This window comes from Terrapene carolina, unplaced genomic scaffold (genome assembly GCF_002925995.2).
Source record: "Terrapene carolina triunguis isolate 2854851 unplaced genomic scaffold, T_m_triunguis-2.0 Scaffold179, whole genome shotgun sequence".
NCBI lineage: Eukaryota > Metazoa > Chordata > Testudines > Emydidae > Terrapene > Terrapene triunguis.
The window spans coordinates 80697-103365 of record NW_020664530.1 but is presented as its reverse complement, the minus strand read 5'-3'; the positions used below and the strand labels follow the sequence as shown (position 1 = coordinate 103365).

Sequence of the window (22669 nt, the reverse complement as noted above, 5' to 3'; positions counted from 1 at the left end):
GGGTATGTCTTTAAATAACAATGTTACTGGCAGCAGACGTCCTGAGTCCGGGTGACATTTATTTCTGCACAATGGATAGCATAGAGTCTGTTCTCTTCCATTTCAGAAAATGGGACTGCTCACATGCTGACGTTTAAACACGTTATGCACTCTGCTAGATCAGGGCCAGAGTGCTCAGCTTCTTGCAGGAGTGAGTCCCATTTAAGTCCTATTTTGAGTTGCACTGGGATTTAAGGGGTGCATAGGCTTTGTGCTTGCCTTTTTGTAGTAAAACTGAGAAAATGACGTTACAATGTGAGTTCTTTGGAAAATTGCTGGTTTTCAGTTTTGTTGCAAATGCAAGATTCAGCAAAGGTTCACCAAAGGTTTAGAGAAGCTCTGAACCTCTACAGTAAAGATGGGCCAATTTATTGTTTCCATTGAAACCGCATGGAACTTGTGATTTTGCACATTTTGACACAAAAAGACTTTTTCTTTCGGTTTTGGTTGTATTCTTTGGAACCAGAAATGCCTGAGATTCAAACCTATGCAAGCCAAACTAGACAAAAATGTTTGCAGTAGCCTTTGCAAAATGAAACAAGTGAGTTTTATACGCTATAATAAACAACAGTAGTTTGACCTACACTCTTCTTTTGTTAATAGAAAAACAGATTTGTGCAGTTTCACTGTGTTTGGAGAATAAAAGCCAACATGTATTGCTTTGTTATAGGCAGAAGAAGAGTTTCAAAAAGCACAGAAAGTGTTTGAAGACTTTAATATTGATTTACAAGAAGAGCTGCCATCTCTATGGTCAAGGTAAGCCAAACAACTTGCATATATAGGCTAGAATTTTCAAAGAACCTAATAGAATTAGTCTCCGAACGTCCACTGAATTTTAATGTGTGTCACAGAATGGCTGGCCCAGTACATGAAGTAGGTCCTACTCCCCAGTGTCAGAACCAGTATCAGAACCATAATTTCTGAGCATCTCTAGCAGCTTGTTTTCTTTAAAATTGCATGGCAGTGCCTGTGTTACAAGTTACAATTTAAAAAGAACCAGAAAAAGATAAATAATTGTAAAATGCAGGTATTGTATTTTCATTTTAGATTTAATAGGCAGGTGAACAAGAATGGCAGAGAAATGTCCCATTAGAGCGTTACATTATTTGACAAATGAGACTTGAAAAAAGGATGCTTGGGGCAGTCAGAATTTCTGTCTACTATTGTCCTCTAAACTTCTATTTAAAGTGAGATGAGTTCAGATTTTTCTGTGGTGTTCGTACTTTCAGGCACTTATCACCTCAATACATTTGTTTTACGGGCTACCAAAAGAAACAACAAACTAAACAAAAAAACCCAACCAACTACACACCAAAACAAAAAGTCTACACCACACACCTTGGCATACATGTCTTTTTCATTACAGTGTGTCTGTTACCTTCTAACTAGACTAAATGGTTGATAGAATTTCCATATACATTTGAGCCTATAGTCATGGTTCAGGAAGCACATTCATTCAAAGCCCCTATTTTTTAGATACTTACTACTTTCCAGAAAAATAACCCATTGGGATGAAATTTCTCAGGCTTATTCTCAGCCCAAAGGTGATTTTTTTTTGTTGGTGAAAATTTGGAGAAATTGAATGTGGAATTTCCAAACAGGCGAGAAATGAAGTTTTTATGCTCTTAGGGTTATTCAGATTTCCCTGCACTAATATAAGCCAAAGACACATTTTCAGGACGAAATTAAAAAAAAAATCAAACAATTTCAAAAAATGTTCATACACACATAGAACAATTAATTGCTCTCACAAACGTCTTTATGCAAATACCTACATGCATGTACAATTGTGTATTTTGCATTCATAATTATTTTCTTTTACATATGTGTGCATATTTTGCATGCTCTACTTAGGCATCTGTGTTTTAAAACTTACCGCTTGCCATCAGTCTTTGTACATATACAGCCTGTGAGGCGATGAATGGTGGTTGGAGAATGAATCAGGTTTGTTTAGTGAATGAAGCTCATTTGTTCCAGAAGTTGGAAGGTGTAAAGCAGGAAGATAAAGGACAGTCTTGTGATTACGACAGTTGAACGGTGGTCTGTAGAAATGGATTCTATCCTTGTCTCTGTCACAGGGTTCCTGTGCAATCCTGTGCAAGTCACTTGAACCAAACTTTTCACAGGAGGTCACTAACTGTATGTACCTCATTTTCTGGATGCCCAATTTGACACCCTGGAGATCAGATTTGCAGAAGTGCTGACTGCAACTGAAGTCTGTGAGACTGTGTTCCGAACAAAAAAGAACCATACATTGTTAAATGCCCTCAAAAACCCCACAGATTTTCAAATTGATCACCCAATATTTAATGTGTGCTTTTGACATTAATGTCTCTGTGCCTTAGTTCCCCATCTGTAAAACGGAAATAATGCCACCTCATCTCACGGGGATGCTGTGAAAATATATTCATTAATGTTTGTGAGCACTCGGATACTATAATGTTCTCCACCATAGAAGCCCTATGTGAGATAAGATACTGCTGCACTAATCTCTAGGAGCACAGGAGTATTTGCTAATCTTGCCTGCCTCACTGTGTTACTGTAGTGAGACTGAAAGAGCTCAGCATGAGTCTTGTGAAAAATAGACATTGCCATTTTTTTTGCTTGCTTAAAGCCTGGATGCTTTAAACAACATATATTCTTGTTTCAGTAAGGCCAGCAACTAGATGGGTATTCCAGATTTGGGGAACATGTTTCTCATCTCTTGGATCTGAAATGACTATGATTTGAATAGGCAGTATGATCCAGGGGATAGGGCACTGGACTCAGATCCAAGAGATCTTGGTTCTATTTTAGACTCTGCCACTGGCTTGCAGTGTAGCCTAAGGCAAGTCACTTCACTTCTGACTGCCTCGCCTTTCCCCTCCCACCCTTTGTCTTGTCTATTTAGACTGTAAATTCCAAAAGCCTGTCCTTTTTGTTCCTCTCTCTCTCATGCCCGAAGGCTCTTACTATGTGTTTGTACAGTGCGTAGCACAGTGGGGCCCTGCTCCCATTGCTGCTCTGTAGAGGCTACTGTACTATAAATATATAATAATAATGATTCTGTACTAACATGGTAGGAGCTTACGTACAATACATAATTATCATTGTATATTGGGCACTGATTATATTAACTTCAGTGACAATGCCTACAGGACAGATTCTACCACCCTTATTCACACTGAGTATTAATTTACTCCCTAAGTATTTAGACTGACATAAATGGGACCATGTCGGGAAGAAAGTAACCCTCAGCATGAACAAGCGTGGCAGAATCTGGCCCCCAGCTGCACCACTTCAGGAATTGTTACATGATCAGTGAATCAAGATACAATTTTTTGTTTAATATTCCGTTCAATTGTTTGCTTTCCTCAGAATCATCAGGACACAATAAAGAATGTTGCTTGTTGTTTGAAAGAAATGTACAGCTCATTTTCTCTCCTCTCTCTTCACCCTCCTTTTTTCCTTTCTCTCTGTCATCTTCTTTCAGACGAGTTGGCTTCTATGTGAACACTTTCAAAAATATATCCAGCCTTGAAGCCAAGTTTCACAAGGAAATAGCTTTGGTGAGTAAAACTGAATGTGCTGTGTGAATTATGCAACAAACAAATGTTGTCTTTGGGAGCAGTGGAAAATATTGCAGCGATGTATCTGAGAATTTGTCCTTACTGCCTTGATCCCTGGTCACAGTGTAGTATTAACATGAGTTTTCACTACACTTCTTCGCACTATGCCAAAGTAATGTCCCTGACATTGTTGGATTAAAATCCAACTGCAGTTGCAAAGTTAAGTTCTTTCTCTTTGTTAGAATGCCCTCCCTCTCTTTTTTTCCTTCATACTGTCCTCTTATACATTATTAATGGGGCAAGGTTGCTGAGCACCTTGTGCCAGCATTAATTTTAAAACTGCATCAGCTCAACAAGTGCAAGAGGCAGTGGTAGAGGCTTCCCCTTTCAAGATCTACCTCTGTGAATTCCTACGCTGCCAGCAATTTATCAATATGCCCATGGTTCTCAAGCAAACAGAGTAACTTCAGTAAGACACTTATGACCGTATGCTTATATACTTCACCAAGTCAGTGCCTAAGAGCTTGTCTACACCCAAAAATCAGTTAAATTTAAAAATAGTTAAACTGGTACAATAACTGTGTGCAGACCAGGTGTGTGTGTGTGTGTGTGTGTGTGAGAGAGAGAGAGAGAGTTAAAGAAATACTAGAAACTAACCAAGTTTTTAGGTAAGGGTCCAACAGTAACCTTGACTGTGCCTCACACTTGACATCCCCAACCACTGTCCTCTTACAGGTTGGAGATCCCACCATATTCCAAAAATAAAAAAAATAGCCTGTTCCTTTGAGTATGAATTCCAGAGGTATGCACTTTAGTTGTATGCAATGATAAAACCCACACCCTTCTACAGTACTGGTACAGGGTGAGTTCTGCTTCATATCTTTAGTATGGATTAAGGGCAAACCTGTGGATTGAGCCTGGTAATTAACAGCACTCTATTGTTAATAAAGTTAGTTTAAGACTGGCTCCCTTCAGGAGCTCTCCACACAAACCAAAATACGCCATAAAATTGGCCTCTTTTTCATCTAAGAAACACCCTATAGCACTTTACAAATGTCAATTAATTATTGAATCATGGAATCTCTCTCTCTTGCTTTCTCTCTCCCTCCTGCAGATAGGGTGACCAGACAGCACATGTGAAAAATCGAGACAGAGGGTGGGGGGTAATAGGAGCCTATATAAGAAAAAGACCCAAAAATTGGGACTGTCCCTATAAAATCGGGACATCTGGTCACCCTACCTGCAGACAACTCCCTTCTTCGTTGGCTGATTCTGTAGTCAAAGAAGTCCCCTCTCCCTCAAAAGCCTGTCCCTTTGTTCGTCCCTGCCCTAAGCTTCCTTTGTCTCCCTGACACACTCAGTCTGTGTTTGTTAAAAGCTAGTACTAGTAACTTGGTTCTTTGTCCTGCTTCTGGGGAAATTCCATTCCTTCAAACCAAGGAACCCTGCAGAGAAGTTGAAGGAAACTTGTTTTCCTAGGCTTCAGACAACCCAATGTCCTACTCTGTTCTCATTTGAATGGGAGCCATTCATGTTAACAACTTCTTTTATTTGTTCTGTAGCTTCATCCAGATAGGGTGTGAATATGCAAGAGTGTCCTTGACAGCCATGGCTCACTCACTATACGTTGCGGGTTAGAGTAACACATGGAATTCATAATCACATACAGAATGAATAATTTGTACATAGACTCCCCAAATCATCACAACTTCAGTAGGCTTTGAATCAGGCCCTAAATGAACCTGGCACTATGGTATATCTGAAGAGGTCTATATTTTTTTAGAGAAGTCAGCAATTTCTAAACCAGGCTTACCATCTGCACTTTTATCTAATATTGCAACCTTTAACCTAATACCACATTAAATAGACAAGTGTTTTTCTTCTCAGCTATGCCACAAACTGTATGAGGTGATTACCAAGTTGGGAGATCAGCATGCTGACAAGGCCTTTACCATCCAAGGAGCACCCAGGTAATAAATTGTTTATGAAATTACAATGGGCTTTCACCTGTCCAAAATAGTCAACCTACCTATAGAATGTGGTACTGCTACACCTTCATCTATGTACATCAAGGTGCAGCAGCTAAGGATCTGGCCCTTGCATTCTTATAGGTGGAATATACAACAGTGTTGTCTTGGCTAATTATTTTACCACAAGTCTTGTAATACATGGTGTTTTACTTAAAACCATGGCTCCTGAAGGCATGTGAGTAGGTGAGAATCTCAGATTTCATTAAAAACAAAGTCTGTTTTTAACCCTCCTGGTTGCTAAGGAAAGCCTGAGTACATGGCCCAAGTGCCCCCTAAAGGTTCAAAAACTGAAAGGCAAATTAAAAGAATCCCCCCCAAAAAATATAAATATATATATATATATAAAATTATTATTTCTAAGCCAATCTCATGCTTTATGGGAGCTTAGCTCATGATTTTGGAACACTTGGGGTTAGTGATACTGATCCTTTATCTCCTGACTTTTACTTTGCACACAGTATGATCTCCTGCCTCTCTGCCTGGCATAGACAGAAATGTTTTCTGCTTTCAGTTGTATAATGATGATGGGATGAAAAGGCACAAAGTGTAAAAAGAATGGTACTGATCTATAGAAAAAAATTGAAGTTTTAGAGAGACAGAATACATAATTCCTGCATTTATAACCATCATTCCTTGCATAAGCAATCGTGGAACTAAATTTTGACCAATGTGCTAATTTGCCCCTTTAACAGTGTCACATTAGCATTAATTAGAGCTGATCAAAAAACAGAATTTCTGTCCCAAAGGAGATTCCAATATTTCAGCATTTATTTTCATCCTAAATCAGAAGGAAAACTTGAAATACTGGAACTTTGCACAAAATGCAAAGGTTAGAAAAATATCTATTCAGAATTATCCAAACATTTCATTTTGGGTTTGTTCGACATTAATCTGCATCTGTGTGAGCTTCCACAGTGCCTCATGGGAGTTCCTTAATGTCCCCATTCTTCCCTATGGACTTCCCTGGTTGGACTACATCTCCCATGATGCACTTGCAGAAACTTTGATTTTACAGAAACCACACTTTCTGTTAGGAATTTTCCATCAAAATACTTTAAAACTAGCATTAATATATACCCGTATTCTGGCCATCTGTGGCTCTACAAACACACCCGTGCTTCCCCTGCTCTTCCTTTGCCAAGTTACTCTTGCCAGAAGAGAGAGTGGTTAATGCAATATGGGCTTTTTTTCTAATTTATTTAAATAACTTTGTATTTTTGACCTTCCAGTATGACACACAAGGTTTTTGGTTTTTTTTTTTTTTTTTTTTTGGTATCACTACATTATGTTGTTGTGTGAATACTATCATAACCCTGGTTTGGAAGTTTTTCACTGTTAGGCTAAGATTCAGCATTAAGCTGAAGAACCAACAGCTTTACTTGAGTCTAACTGTTTTGTCGAAAGCCTGCATAAAATTAACTACAGTGCACACTCTGAAATATTTGATGTCCCAACATGCACTAGATTTTTGTGTCAACCTGGATGGATTCTTTGAGGGCGGTTTTTTACTGGCATTCCAAAATGTTGTTCAGGAACTCAGGAAAGGATAATTTCAGGATAAGATAGTTGTTATTTTTTATTAAGAAGTAAATAAAGAACACAATGAAGTTTGAACTTTTCTTCAGAGGGTGGGAGAAGGAAAACAAAAAAAAATTAAAGGGGCATGTCATTGAATACGCTACCTTGAAGGGAAATAAAATAGATAGGAAGGAGCTTTTTAATAACTGCATATTCCTTTTTTTTTAAATATTTCCACAGAAAGAGGTGGTGAGTGTGAGCTAAAATATATTCTTGCCAAAGAATAAATTTGCTTTGCTTTAGTGTTAAGAACATGATTGTGGCTGGTCTCCTCAATCATGTAATGCTTCACTTCTCCCTAAAGATACGTACGGCCAGTTCTCCTCTTATTGAATACTGTGCTCATAGAACGCTGTAGACTGTAGGCTCATTAATTATAGAAGGAAAAATCTGTTTTCTTCAATATTAGACTTTAGAAATCTCTAGACAGTAAAATGTCCCTCAGATTTTGAGTCTGATCCAGTTGGTATAAATTGATGTAGCACTAACAAAATCAACTGAGCTATGCTGATTTACACGAGCTGAAAATGTGGCCCGATAATTAGTAGTATACTTTGGTTTTTGATTAAATTTCGTCTTATAGCTGTTGTTCTGCATGATTACTAATATTTATTATTGAGCCTTGAACTGGGATTGTATATCACTGGAGCCTTTTAGATTGTGAGCTGTGTAAAGTAAATTGGTTAATGAGTTAATGACAATAATTGTCATTCACATTTTATTATACTTTCAAACTGACATGAGAAATCATTTCAAATACAGAAGCTTCTGAAATGTAAGGACTCTATTTTTTGAAGATATAGGCACGAGAACAGTAGATGTTCTAGAAAACAACCTCTAGAAAATAAGGATTTCCTTTGACACTATAGTTCATTGATAGGTTGAATTTAATCACTGTTTTAGTTATTTAATTACATAAGATGCCAAATACATCCCTGATGCCAGGGATGCATTTCAACTATTGTGTCAAAAATATCATTATTTGAGGCTATAGAGTCAGAAACCTACATTTCTCAAAGGGTTCAGAAATGTAACTCATGGTATAAAGTCAGTGAAGCCTCATGATATATTCAGAACTTGTTACTTTGTGTTCATCCAGTGACTCAGGTCCACTCCGCATTGCGAAAACACCATCGCCCCCTGAGGAGGCTTCTCCCCTGCCTAGCCCTTCATCTAGTCCCAATCATACACTGGCACCTGTTTCATCTCCTGCACCAGCTCGGCCTAAATCACCTTCACAGGTAAGAGCAAAGCTAACCTGGGGAGCGGACCTCTTACACAGATGTAGATGAGCTATTGTGGGAGATTCCACAGCAGATAAATTCGGTGAGATTTACATTTGGGTGGTGAGTGCTGGAGTGCAGGAGGAGTGATTTCTAAATTAAAATGAAGAGTGATGGTGAGCCGCACTGACGCGGCTTTGTCAGGAAGGGCTGTGACACCATGAGTTGCCCCAGCTGTTCATTCCCCTGTTGCAGGTGCTTGTTGAAACTGATCTTAAGAACAGATGATGGGAGAACGGATTGAGACTAGAAAGTAGTGCTGATTGAACTATGTACGTGTTGAGATACTTATGAATAGAACCTTTAAAAGGATGCATATTCAGGGTTTTCATGGGAATTAGATCTATCTAGCACATAAATTACCATATGAAAAACTTTTAAAAACATGTATGTGTATTAATACAAAAATAGAATTGTAGATTACATTTTCTTTTATTATTGACTATTTATGCACAGCATTGCCATTAAAAAGTCAACATTAAGCAGGCGTTGTCACCACACAGTGCTATCTGAGATACCATAATTTTTGCTTTCCTTGGGATAAGGCAGGGGTAGGCAACCTCTGGCACGTGAGCTGATTTTCAGTAGCACTCACACTGCCCAGGTCCTGGCCAGCAGTCCGGGAGGCTCTGCATTTTAATTTAATTTTAAATGAAGCTTCTTAAACATTTTAAAAACCTTATTTACTTTACATACAACAATAGTTTAGTTATATATTAGAAACTTATAGAAAGAGACCTTCTAAAAACGTTCAAATGTATTACTGGCACGCGAAACCTTAAATTAGAGTGAATAAATGAAGACTCGGCACACCACTTCTGAAAGGTTGCCGACCCCTGGGATAAGGAATAATTGTGGTAGCTCAAATACTGTACTACTGTGGTAATTTTTGGCAAAATACTTATTGGACCTGATTGTCCAGTTATACTGATTTTATACTAGAGTGAGAAGTTTGATCTCGATGGAATCATTCATGATTCTCATCAGTGTAAGTGAGATAAGAATCAGGCTCATTAATGGCAACTTCAGTAGTGTAAGAATTGTATATGATGCTTTACACATATACCAAGCATATAGTTTCAATAGTAAGGCAGTGTTTAAAGTTTAATTAAAACAAGAACAACACAGCTAATACCCTTATAAAAAGAAAGAGATTACAGAATTACATTTTTTTAAGTTACAGTAAAAATATGACAGTAGTTTGACATACTGTATGTAAAATAGTGGTACTGCAGCATATGGGGCAATCCCTATTTTTTATATGGGGAACAGTTAAAAAATAATTGTATTTTCATGACATTATTTGTCTCTGAAGAGTGTGTTTTTTACACTGCTTGCCTCTGTAACTCACAGTCTACTTGCAGCACTGAAGGACCAGATCCTCAGCTGGTGTAATTCAGTGTTGCCCTATTGATTTCATTGGAGATACATTGCTTTACATCATTTGAGGGTCTGCCCAAGATTTATATGCCTGTTTTTTACATTTTCATAGGCACGAATATTATATTAGGTATTAGTCATGGTAAATCCATAGTTTGGACTATTTTTATCCTTGTGATATCAGAGGGATTATAGTTTCCTTTCCTAAAGAATAAATATGATTTGATTTATTTTGTCACTTTTTCTGTGTCACGTTGTAAGAAATGTGTCATCACAGCATGCTAGTTACATCTGGAAAAGTGCAGTGCTGTCTACCACCAGATTCTTCTCAGTGCAGGAAACAATGCTGTACAGACCTACTGTACAGTAGATGTCCTTAGACTTTGTTAGTTCCTGGCTGTAGACCCTGAATGTTATCTTTTCTACCATCTCTGCTTTGTGCTGTTTATCACAGTTATAATCACAGAATTCATGGGTGCATCATCATTAAGGCCTCTATCAAGTAAAGCACTTAAGAAAGTAGGTAGTTAATGGGGCTACGCAAATACTTAGTTACACATGTATGTTAAATGCTTTAGTCGATCAAGATGAAAAAAGGACAAATATTACTAGATTTTAAGAAATGTTGCATAATTTCTCATTTCAGCCACACAGCTCAATGGCATTTTGAAAAAAAATTCCTGGTGTCAATTAAGTCAACACTGTTTGATTTGGTTAATGCCATGTTGAAAATTAAACTTGATGATCTAATGCAGGGGGGGCAAACTACAGCCCGCAGGCCATAACCGGCCCACCAGCCGAATTAATCCGGCCCTCGAGCTCCGGTTGGGGAGCAGGGTCTGGGCCTTGTCCCGCTCCCGCGCTCCAGCTGGGGAGCGGAGTCAGTGACTGCTCCGCGCAGCTCCCGGAAGCAGAGGCATATCTCCTCTCCGGCTTCTATGTTTAGGGTCAGCCAGGGGGTTCCGCTTGCTGTCCCCGCCCCAAGCGCTGCCCCCACAGCTCCTACTGGCCGGGAACAATGGCCAATGGGAGCTGCAGGGGTGGCGCCTGCAAATGGAGCAGCATGCAGAGCCGCCTGGCCGTGCATCCATGTAGGACCCGGAGGGGGGACATGCTGCTGCTTCCAGGAGCTCCTTGAGGTAAGCGCCGCCCGGAGCCTGCACCACTGAGCCTCCCCACACACCTCAACCCCCTGTCCCAGCCCTGATCCCCCTCCTGCCCTCCAAACCCCTCGATCCCAGCCCGGAGCACCCTCCTGCATCCAAACCCCTCTCCCCAGCCCCACCCCTGAGCCTGCATCCCCAGCTGGAGCCCTGATCCCGCACCCCAACACCTTACCCCAGCCCAATGCCCCCTCCCACACCCTGAACTCCTCATTTCTGACCTCACTCCAGAGCCTGAATGCCCAGCCAGAGCCCTGACTCCTTCCTGCACCCCAACCCCAATTTTGTGAGTATTTATGGCCCGCCATACAGTTTTCATACTCAGATGTGGCCCTCTGGCCAAAAGGTTTGCCCACCCCTGAGCTAATGGGATGCTGAAGGGAAATCGTTTTCTGTATTACGCCATCCCTCTGTTCTCAAATGCTTAATATAGTTTGACACTCCACAAACTTTCTCTGACCTAAAGTTTCCCCTCTGTCCTGAAATAACACTTTCTCCTCTTTAAGCCTCATTCATGCACTCCAGAGTTGTTTATCTAGGAATTTGTAGTGGTTGTAGAAAATTTTGAAAAAATGCATATATTATATATATTTTAAAAGAGAGAAAAATGCAATTAAAATACATATGTGATGCCATCAGCTCCAATCCTTCAAATACTCATGCACCTATGTTTAACTTACATAGGTGAGTAGTTTCATTAACATCAATGAGACATAAATGTGTCCTTAAAGTTAAGCACATACTTAAGTGTTGTTGCTGATTAGAGGCACGATTACTTGCGTGCTTTACTGATTGAGGACCATGAGTTCAATCTTTGTTTTTGTTTGCCTGTCTTTGATGGATTCTGCCCTAAGGGCTGAGGCAAAGCCCAGAAAGTCAATAGAAAGATTCCCATTGACTTCACTCAGCTTTGGATCAGGACCCACAAGACAAAGATTAAAAACTTGTCCTAAAAGACCTGCTATTTTTCATTCTTTCATATTTGAGGCACAAGCCTTTGATGGCTGCATCTGAAATTTGAAGACCCCTAATATTAATGATAAGTGTAAAAAGATTACTTTAAAAAAATATTGTAGTTTTGTGGCAATGTACTCTATCCCAGACAATATACTGGATGGTTTCCCTGGAAAACAGAAAATTCCAAAATATTTATTTACCAATAGATTATTCCACATTGAAACATGTCACCACAGCAAATAACTTTTGTAACTGCAAAATTTAACAAATCCTGTGTCAGGGTGAAGCAGTTTATGTCAAACTAGAGTATAATAGCGCAAGGATAAAATAAGATTTTTCTATAGGCACTCAAGTTTCCTTTCGAACAGTAATATATACAGTATTGTACCTAGCCTATCAAATGGGGACTAGGAAACTTCAGGCTAAATCACTGGCCTTTAATTGATTTCATTCTGGAATGCTTGCTTGTAGTTTTAAATAAAGAAAATCTTACATATTTTCTATTGGATAAGAAGCCACAGTCAAGAAAAAAGTTTTGATGTAGATGATTGGCACCTTTTGTCGTCCACACAGGGGAGTTACAACGCAGCACTTTGGAACACACTGCTATTCACACCTCCATGGTCCAAACTTCGGGGCAGCATAGACGTTCCCTTAGTCTTAGGGAAAATGGACATTAGTTCCCAGTCCTGCCAGCTACTTAACATTACCAGCCTTAAATAATGGGTGAACATGAGTCAGAAAAATGACATAAACTGAAGAAAGTTTAAGCAAACAAGTAATGAGAGAGTTAAGTTTCTGTGCAACACGACAGTGCAAATGATGCTACTATGTTGCAGGTGAAGTGTCTTCCAGCCTATTACCCTAATAGTTTGAATCTTCAGCCAAGAAATGCTGTCGTATTAATCCTCTCAACTGGAGTCCCCATAGATGTGAGAGATTTATTTTTAAAAATGTTTTCTTCCCTCAAACCAGATGATTTTGAACAGTCAGACAGTGAGTTTCTGATCTGAATTACAACAGTGGAGTTGCTGAGGTCAGTGGAGTTACTTCAGATTTGCACTGAAGCAACTGAGATCAGAATCTAACCCCAAAATACTTAAGATGAACTGTTTATTTTAGTCCTACTTAAAACCTAAAATTAATTCCATTATATCTGCCTTAAGGTTTTACTTCGTGACATTTTTGCTCTTTGCCTAGTTGAGGAAAGGGCCTCCTGTCCCACCGATGCCTAAACTCACACCCACAAAGGAGCTGCAGCAGGAGAATATCATCAGCTTCTTTGAGGACAACTTTGTACCAGAAATCAGTGTGACGACTCCTTCACAGGTCAGTCTCGGAGATGGGTTGCTACAATATGAGTCTAATCTTGCAAATCCTCCAATTCTCCAAGAGGGAGACTACTATTAATGTCAGTTGAGGTTCTGAGTGCAGAGGGCATGCAACCCTGATCTTTTATAGTATCGTTGAATGAGTTATACATATTGTTCATTCTCAAAAGGATTAGCAGTGATGGCATATTGAAAAAATGAAGAAATACGATTTACTGAGGATGGCTACAGCTAAAAGGCCTGTGAAATGTTTGTAACTAAACTTGACACTCATCTGATTTCAGGTTTTATTAAAAATTCAGCCTAGTTTTTTTTAAAGCCTAATGCTTCCAAATATCACAAAATCCACTTTTGAGCAATCCTGGGCTAATTTATGGGCTTCCAACAAAATCACGAGGAAAAAAAAATCTTTCTCTCTTGATTCTGACTGGGGAAAGCAGGGGGAGGTGGGAGGGGAGGGTGACACTCTGTGATTTCAGTTATGTTTTTGTGCAAATATCTCCATGACTGTGTGTATTGAAAGCAAAATATATATTTGCATGTATTCATACAAAGTATCCCCAACTGAATCAGGTACTTCTCTGGTTTTGACCTGTGTGAATATTAATTACACAACAATGCACTGTACAAGATAAGTTGATTTCTTAGTCTAATTATACTGTAAAATAAAATAAAAAATGGTCTAGGTTCAAATACCTATAACAAAAATTAGTTGTGCAAAATGTTCATGCATAAATTTCACTTAGTTATTGTGATTGCAGGCACAGTCATGGTAGTTATAGGTACAAATGGTCTGAAATCTGAGCCTAGGTCTGGTATGCTGTGTACAAATATAAAAAGTATGAATTAATGTGGTATGTGTTTGAGAGTTAATATTTTCACCTACAGTTATATAAGATCAAGAGGGTGTAAACAGAATTAAGAAAAACAAAATTAGATTCCAGACTCAGTTCAAGTAATATTTCGATTTTCTTGACAAAAATGCAATGCCACCTTTCGCAAGGATTCTACCTTGGTGAAGACAGCATTAATTTAGACCTGGCTTACACCTTAAACTTAGGTCACCTTGAACCTAGCTACATCGCTCAGGGCTGTGAGAAATGTCATGTCCTGTGTGACGTAGTTAGGTTGACCGAACCGCACTGCAGACACAACTAGGTCGATGGAAGAATTTTTCCTTTGGCCTAGCTATCACCTCTGGAGGCAGTGGATTTACTGCAGTGATGGAAAAGCCCCTTCCGTTGCTGTCGTAGGTATCGACACCATAGCACTACAGTGGCACAGTTGCCGCACGAGCGGTGCTGCTGTAGCGCTTGTAGTAGAGACAACCCCTTATAATCAGTGCCCCATAGGGGCCTTGCTGGCAGAGGGATGTAGTGAAACAGTGCGTGCCTTGACCACCATGGCCACACACCCCTCCTGGGCGAAAACCACTAACTGTGAGGCCTTTGCAGGTAGGTTGTGAGGGCCCTGACAGAGTGTTTCAGGTGCCTTGCACCACAGCATTCTGAGTTCATGTGGACTTGCCACTGTGGGGGAAAGTGAATCCTGGCTTCCGCAGAAGGTGCCATTCTAACCTGTTCCTGAATATAACCCCCTGCATTAAATACTATATCTATCTAATTTGCATCTGTCTAGATAGATTGATAGATAGCGGTGGGCCTGATTTTCATTTACACTAAAATCTAATAGTGTAAAAGGGCCTTGAATGAAGGTCAGTCACATTTCTGCCACCTTCAAGGCCCTTTTACACTGCCAAACGGTGTAAAGGGTCTTTAATGTAACTAAGAATTTGGGGTAAACATATATGCATGCACAGAGAGAATATGATGTTTTTACTCCTGGTGTTATTGAGTGTTGTAGGTTTCTATAAGGGAAGTAATTATTGAAAATATAATAAATGAAAAGAGTAGAAAGCATACTCACCTCTCATACACTTTTACATTATATATTATGTATGTAGTATTGTGTTACTCCAGTTGGTTTGGCACTCAGTTCCGAGTGGCCTGAATGCCATCAAGCCCACAAAGCCTTCTACTGGTGCAGAGCTTTAAAACAATTATTAAATCGTTCAGTGGCATTTTTACTGTAGTTAAGAAACACCAAAGCCACAGATTGATGAGTGGTGCCATGCTGCGCTAGTTGCACATTCGAAAAGGATTTTCAATAGTTCAGAGCGTGCCTCCTCCTTTCCCCTCCAGCACAAGGGGAAAAAAAACTATTATGATAATTGGTCATTGTTTGTTTGTTTAATAAGCACCAACAATGTGCTTGGTGCTGCACAAGATGTAAAAATAAAGACAGTCCTTCCTGAGAGAGTTTAAAATTTAGGGCTGTGATTCAGGAAAGTAGATATGGACATGCTTATGTCCATCCCTTTTCAGGAAAGCATTTAATTCCCATTGACTAAAAGACAGACATAGAGAAAACTGACATCTTGGGAGAGCAGAGGAAGGTGATAATTTAGAATTGTGTTTTGTTGCTTTGTTATGTGTTTTCTCTTCTTCCCTGGTCTCACACCCCTCTCTTCAGACAGCGTTAGGTTGGGATACTGAAGGTATTTGACACAATTTAGAGATTTTAGGTGTCACTGCAATACTTGCATAATAATAATTTTTGCTGTTTACATTATTGTTTTATTTTCAGGATTTGAACCGCCAGATAAACAAAATAGAAAATGATTATGAGCCGTTCCCATGCTTATTCCCATCACTGTAATTTCTGGGTGCCAAATACATTAGTTAGAGAGATGAAGCAGGTGTGAGGGGGGATTTTTGACAATATACTCAGCTTTAGCCTAACGCTGCTTTCATTGCAGTGAGTGGGAACACTCTCACTTGTTTCAGTGGGAGCAGCATGAGGCCGATGCTGAAAATCTCACATACAATGCCTCCCAGAGCTCTAGTGAGGGTTGGGGAGCATGGCTGTTGAGTCAGGCTTGAAGAGGCTACAGCATGCATTCCCCACTGCACCGAGCTAGTTCCACTGACTCTTCCTGGTGAGGAAGCAAAGCAATGGCCCTGTCCCCTGCCCACCCCTTTATATCTGTTTTGGAGGGGCTAGTTCTGACAATGAGCTTACATAGTCTTTGTACTGAGAGGGTGGCAAAGGGCACATCATGCTGATCCCTAGCATGGGTGCCTACATTTCTTGCATCTTCCTCCTCCCTTGCACACTTGTGCTTAGACAGGCACAATCTTGCCTTTGCAATACACTCCCAGTTCAAGCCTTCTTGGAGGTAGATCATGCCATTGTTTGTTCATGCTTCATCCCGTTCTACAGGCGTTAATCTACAGAATATACAGAGTAATTTGTTAGACATTTCTATGTGTTTCACGTCTTTATTATTGTTTTTTCGCTTTCCTAAGTTTTCATATAATTCAGTATCTAAATTAAACTATATCTTTCTTCTGAGATGTTTTTTTCTAGAGTTAAAATGAGCATGCTGTTCATTTTGGCCTAAAGGTAGCTGATGATGTAATAATCTCTTGAACAGTCCATATCCTATCACAACAGATACTTCACCTTGTCACTTTGCAGGGATTAAATGAGACTCCCACTCATTTGTTTCAGTTCTCATAAATAACAGCTTCCTTCCCAAGTCTCAGTAAAAGATAATTAATTTCTCTGTACTCAGTCTGTTTCTGATTACATACTGGTTAACATTCTGAGTTATTTCATGAAGCTGTATAACTATATGAGTGCTAGTGCCCAGGGCCGGCCTTATGGATGGTTGACGAGGGCGACCGCCCAGGGTGCCGTGCATCAAGAGAGTGTCACAATAACAGCCTCCCCCCAACCCCCCCTCCGGTTCCACTCCCCAGACCTGTTCACCTCATAGCCGCGGTCCACCTCCAGTCCTGATCTGCCCCATCCCTTGCACTGCCTACACCTCTGCCCTAGGGTGACCAGATGTCCTGATTTTATAGGGACAGTCCCGATATTTCGGTCTTTTTCTTATATAGGCTCCTATTACCCCCCCACCCCCTGTCCCGATTTTTCACACTTGCTGTCTGGTCACCCTACTCTGCCCCCCTGCCCAGCTCCACCTCCAGTATAGCTCCTCCCCCATCCCCAGCTCCAGCTCCAGTCCACCCCATCTCCCGCTCTGCCTGCACCTCCTCTCTGCAAGCTCCACGCCCCACCCAGCTCCACTGTTAGCCTCACCCAGGGTGCCATTTTAGGTAAGGCCGGCCTTGCTAGTACCTCAAGATTATGGTGTAATAAAATCTAAATATTGCTGAGAAGCTGACTTGACAAATCTTAACAAAGGATATAATTCTAGTGTGTGTGCGGGGGTGGGGAGGAATGTTAATTACCTGAGTCATATTATCTATTATATTTTCAATATATCTGTGTGACATAGGATTATGCTCAATCCTAACTGGAACTCCTCCATGTATAACTGCGAGCCAGTTCATATGAAAATCAACATCAGAGGGATATTTTTTAGCAGTGTAATTCCTTGCGTTGAATATAAGTCTACAAATTGTATGTATATACAGCTTTAAAATGAAGTATATGAATTCATAGAAAATATTATTAGCCTGATTTTCAGATAATGTTTGCACCTAATTTGCCTGGGACAGTTGCCATGCTTGTGCATGCAGGTCAGTTTTTTTTTATGAGAAATTATCTAATTAGACACATCTGAACCTGCCATTTCCCAGTAGTAGAGTTCATTTACAGTGTTTTCACCCTTAACTATTTTAAAACTCTGGACCTATCTGTTTAGACTATTAGCCACCAGAGAGGTGTTTGTGTGTGGTATTTTATCATTCACCAATAGTGTGGCTAACCTGAATTCCTTTAAAAATAATACAGCAGAGCCTCGCAAATTAACACTTCAGTAACCTGCATACTCCACAATTCATACGTAAAAAAACAGTGGTTTCTTTACCTACTTTTCTGCCAAAATTTAAAAAACAAATGCTTTAGTGAGGTCTCATTGCAAAATCTAAGACTTTTTACTAGACAGTTATGAGAAATAATTAAATCTAAGTTGTAACTGTGAAATTAGTGAAAAGAAGCATTTTCTTATGCGGTATTCTAGTTATTTTTTCATGTTTGTTCACACAAAGCCTGATATTTGTATTGACTCCATTGAGTTTGGGATCAGGACCTTACTTGATTATTCATAAATTGCAAATAAGAAAAGTGCTACTGTAGTTAATGCAGACTTTGGACAGGTCCCTGTAGCAAGATTTAAGCAGGGTTGTGGATGACTCTACAGTTTGGAGTCACAGACATTTATTAGAGTGAAATTTGTATTCATTGTCCTTTTATATTAATTTTTCACAAACAGTTGAGCATTATGGTTGGGATTTTCCGAGGACCCCAAGGAGTTGGATGCCCGATGGGAATTAGGCATCCAAATCTCTTTGGCTTTAAAAAAAAAATCTTACCCTATAGCTTTTTCAGGGCTGGCAGTCGTGAACCTTGAATTCTATGGAGAATTCTCTGAAGTCTTTAGAGAACTTTTTCCCTCTGGTTGCAGGTAGATGGGAAGCCTTCATATTTTGCTTGTACAGTGTGGTTTCTCTATGAGTTTTAAGTGAGCATCTCTTCTCCAACAGAATGAAGCTCCCGAAGCTAAGAAAGAGGAATGTTTGCTAGATCTGGACTTTGACCCTTTCAAGCCAGAAGTGGTATCAACAGGAATAACCCTAACCCACTCACCCATGTCTCAGGTATTTCTTTGCTAGAGGTATGCTATACAGGAATAGAGTGTGCTGAATTTGGTAACAAACATCTGCCTCATGAATTAATGAATGATGGATTTACAATTTCTGAAAAACTTGATCTCCCTGAGTTCTCATTAGCCTTCCATCTTCCTACTTCAGCAATACCAGTACAACCTGATGATAGGGTAGGGGAGGAGAGAGAAGTGTCAGGCTAACATGAGATTATAGTCAAGGAGAGCAGCCACCTGTAACTGATGGCTTTGACTCTGACATTATACCTTTTTCTCAAACTATAGAATAACTCAGAAAAAATGTTGTAATCTTCCCAAGCCTGCTTTGCTGACAGGTTCTTTTTTTAAAATCCAGCTATGACTGTCTGTGGCTCAGGAGACACTCAGTTATAGGGGCAGCATACTACCACTATGCTGTAATGGAGTCTTTGTACTAAGTATAGAATACGACCTGATTGGCTTTCTTTTTCATAAATCTGTTTTAGTTGTAACTATAAGAAAAAGAAAATAAAACGGTCTCACATTTTTTCATGTGGGATATTATAGGGAAGAATTATTCTGTACTATATAATGATCTATGCCACGTTGACCGAAAGTAGCTTCCCTCAGCAGAATTATGGGTGATATAGGAGTTGCTGGCTTTCTGCTGGCTTGACCTAGTGAAGCTGCAATTTTAAGCTTCTGTCTATATTGGTACTAAATAATGTTAATAGAATCTTTTCTAATTATACTTATTGCTAGTGAGGTGATAAGAATTTCTCTGGCCAGCATGGACCTGCCTCTTGTACAGCAGTCAGAGAAACCATGTTAACACACTGCTAGCAAGGACCACGTTTCAGTGTGATTCTGGCCTGACATGGTTTGAACTGTAATGTAGTTAGAGTCTAAATCAACTGTTCAGTTCAACAGTGGTATAGGAGTGAGAAGACAAGCCAGGTGATTGAGACAATCCAGGTTTTCTGCTGATCTTTCTCTCTGTGAATTAATTTATTTGGTGAGCACGCCTGTTTATATAATAGATCTGTGGTGATTTCCATTGATACATGTGGAGACAGAAAAACATCACACTATCAGCACTCCAAACTGCAAGTCAGATTTCTCATTGCAGTTTTCAATGTTTAATGATCATGGAGCTTTGTCACATCCTGCTTGTTATTTAATTCCCCTCCCTGTAAAAAATAGAATCCGTGGATTTAGATTTATGCATTCAGTGTTGACAGAAAATTCCAGCTTTGACTCTGCGAGCTCTGCCCTTTCAGCTCCTCATTTAATAATCCTGAACATGATTAGAGAAATGAGAGAATTAAACACAAAACATGAAACTTTCATAAAAGAGCATTCGAGCGCTGACAGCGTAATGTACAAATTACAGTAGGTTTTATTTTTGCAGTGGATGGAAATATTTGCCCACATGAAATATAGAGAACTATTAAACAGAGACTATGTACATTGTCACCAACTAGGTGCATAGGAGACATTCACTAAACACTCCCCCTCCCCCCCAAACATGCAGAAGGGGGATTATCTTTTGTGTGGGTGAGACATAGCTCTGTGCCTACCCCTACTTGGAGGATATCTTTGAGGATTACAATTCACTTACAATCCACTATTCTGACTAGATGTAACTGGATGAAATCTGTGATCTCAGTGTTTGGAAAGCCCTGTAATACTGGCTGGGAGGGGGACGCTAAGGATGGAGTTCCTGCCTTACGTGCATTTTCTGAGTTTGTGTTGGCTTTACTCCAACTCCTTGTCTTCTAGACCATTCGGTGTTCTTGTTGTGGTTTGTTTTTTCTCTCTCAGTAAACTGCACTGAGGCAGTGTAGTGAAGATAAACATAGTCTTTTGTGCAATGGCTCCCAAATGCCTTCCCAACCTGCCATTTAATTCTCCCACCACACTCCCTCAACTGCAAACAGACCCTGAAAAGTGCCCCTGTCTGCTCTCCTCTCTGCCCCACCTCCTTTCCATCTCTGTAACCCTCATTCCACAAGTGCCTGGGGACTATTCTCCCTCTGCCTACCCCACTCTTCCAGCAGTAACTTTCCCACCTCCCAACACCCTCACAGTCCAGACCACTCTCTGTGTTCTGTCCCTTCTCTCCCCAGTAATTATTACACATGCACCCCACAAGCACCTAGTCTCTATCACCCCAGCTAATAAACCCAGCCAGAGAAACATTCTGACCTTCATTCTGAGTCCTGCTGGTATCCTGTCTCCCAGAGCACGCAGTCCTGCCGCACCTCCCAGCTGTCAAATCTCCATATCACCCACAAGTGCCTGATTTTAACATCTTAAATCCACCTTTTCCTCAGATGGGAATGAGATAACATCCCTTAGAGTTAATGTTACTTTAAATTCTTTTGGCTGTTGGTATTTTGCATCTGAACAGTCAAGTTAATGCTATTTGAGTGTGTTTACAGACATCTCCATCAGCCTAAGAGAGACCACTATTGTGGAATTTAATTTTTGTGCTTTTTAAAATAGTAGAATTGAGGGAAATAGTTCTGCTGACATGCCAGAGTTGAGTTGCCTTCACACCATGGAGTTTTAAGGATTGGGAAAGATTAGTACATTGTGGGGGAGGAGAGATAAAGGGATGCAAAGACATTTTCCCAAACACCACTATTGTCACTAACAAAAAAGCCACAACTCAAAACAGGGTTTCTAATGGAAATACTGGTAGCTCCTTAATTGTAATACTAACATCAGACACCAGCATGGGATGCACCCCTCCAACTTTGACTTTACAATTATTTCTCATTCACATATGTAGTACCACTAAAGTCAATGGGACTTTTAGCGTCAATTGGTCTGATCATTTCCTTGAGCAAAGGTTGCAGAACTGGGCCCATAATTTTTCAGGAAAGTATTGACAGTTAACTAATAGACTTATTAAGATGCATGTGGATAATTATCAATTGAGATATGTCCATAAAAGAAATACTTATCTGGGAATAAACTAATTGAGAACTGGATGATGATGTTCATCCACAGTAAAGCTGGGTACTGAAGTAATTGATTTTGATTTATGAAAAGGGGTTTGTAGTCATAAAAAATTGAAGTAGTTCATTACATAAGCTGCAGACTTGCTTCGGGCCTTCATAAAATTTAGGGTGCAGGCATTTAGCAAGACAGGAAGGCAAATGCAATATGCTCCATCCTCCAAGTTAGGCAAATATTTAGTAGCAGTTCTCAAAACAGTTTTTGATTTTTTTCTGGTAGTTGTGTTTTTATTTTATCTGTTGTAAAGTGTCCCAGTTACCCTTTGAGGCCAATGAAGACCCTTTGGATGTGGGGGAATATTAATGTCAGGACTAAACTTAGCTTTCTTTCATCCATCTGTCTGTCCATCCATCTCTGGCCCTTTTGCTTATGGTGAGAACATTCAGAATGTAAACCAATGCAAACCAATTGTGAGGGTTTAAAGTTTGTCACTTGATTTCACCTAAAGCCATAGGTTTTTCCTGGGTTGCTACAACAGCCACACAAGATTATTCTTTAAGGTCTGTGGGAACCATGGCCACATATCCCTTGATCTTTTGAAAGGAATCTTGATCATTTAATAGCTGTGGGAGGTAGAGACACCCATCCTGCCTCTGATGTTGCTAAAGTCACTACAAGCTTTCTCCCTGCTGTGCCATGCAGCTGGGCTGGCCCTTCTT

General features: G+C 39.9%; 1 protein-coding gene across 2 annotated transcripts in view; it reads left to right on the top strand.

The window, feature by feature from the left end:
- Nucleotides 1–22669, top strand: part of LOC112112029 (amphiphysin-like) — a 185809-nt gene that overhangs the window by 115194 nt on the left and 47946 nt on the right. For both annotated transcript variants that reach the window (XM_026654043.1, XM_026654042.1), the window contains exons 7-12: nt 710–795; nt 3512–3587; nt 5475–5557; nt 8295–8436; nt 13179–13307; nt 18886–18999. In XM_026654043.1, the coding sequence (XP_026509828.1) occupies nt 710–795; nt 3512–3587; nt 5475–5557; nt 8295–8436; nt 13179–13307; nt 18886–18999 (630 nt within the window). The remainder of the gene's footprint in view (nt 1–709; nt 796–3511; nt 3588–5474; nt 5558–8294; nt 8437–13178; nt 13308–18885; nt 19000–22669) is intronic.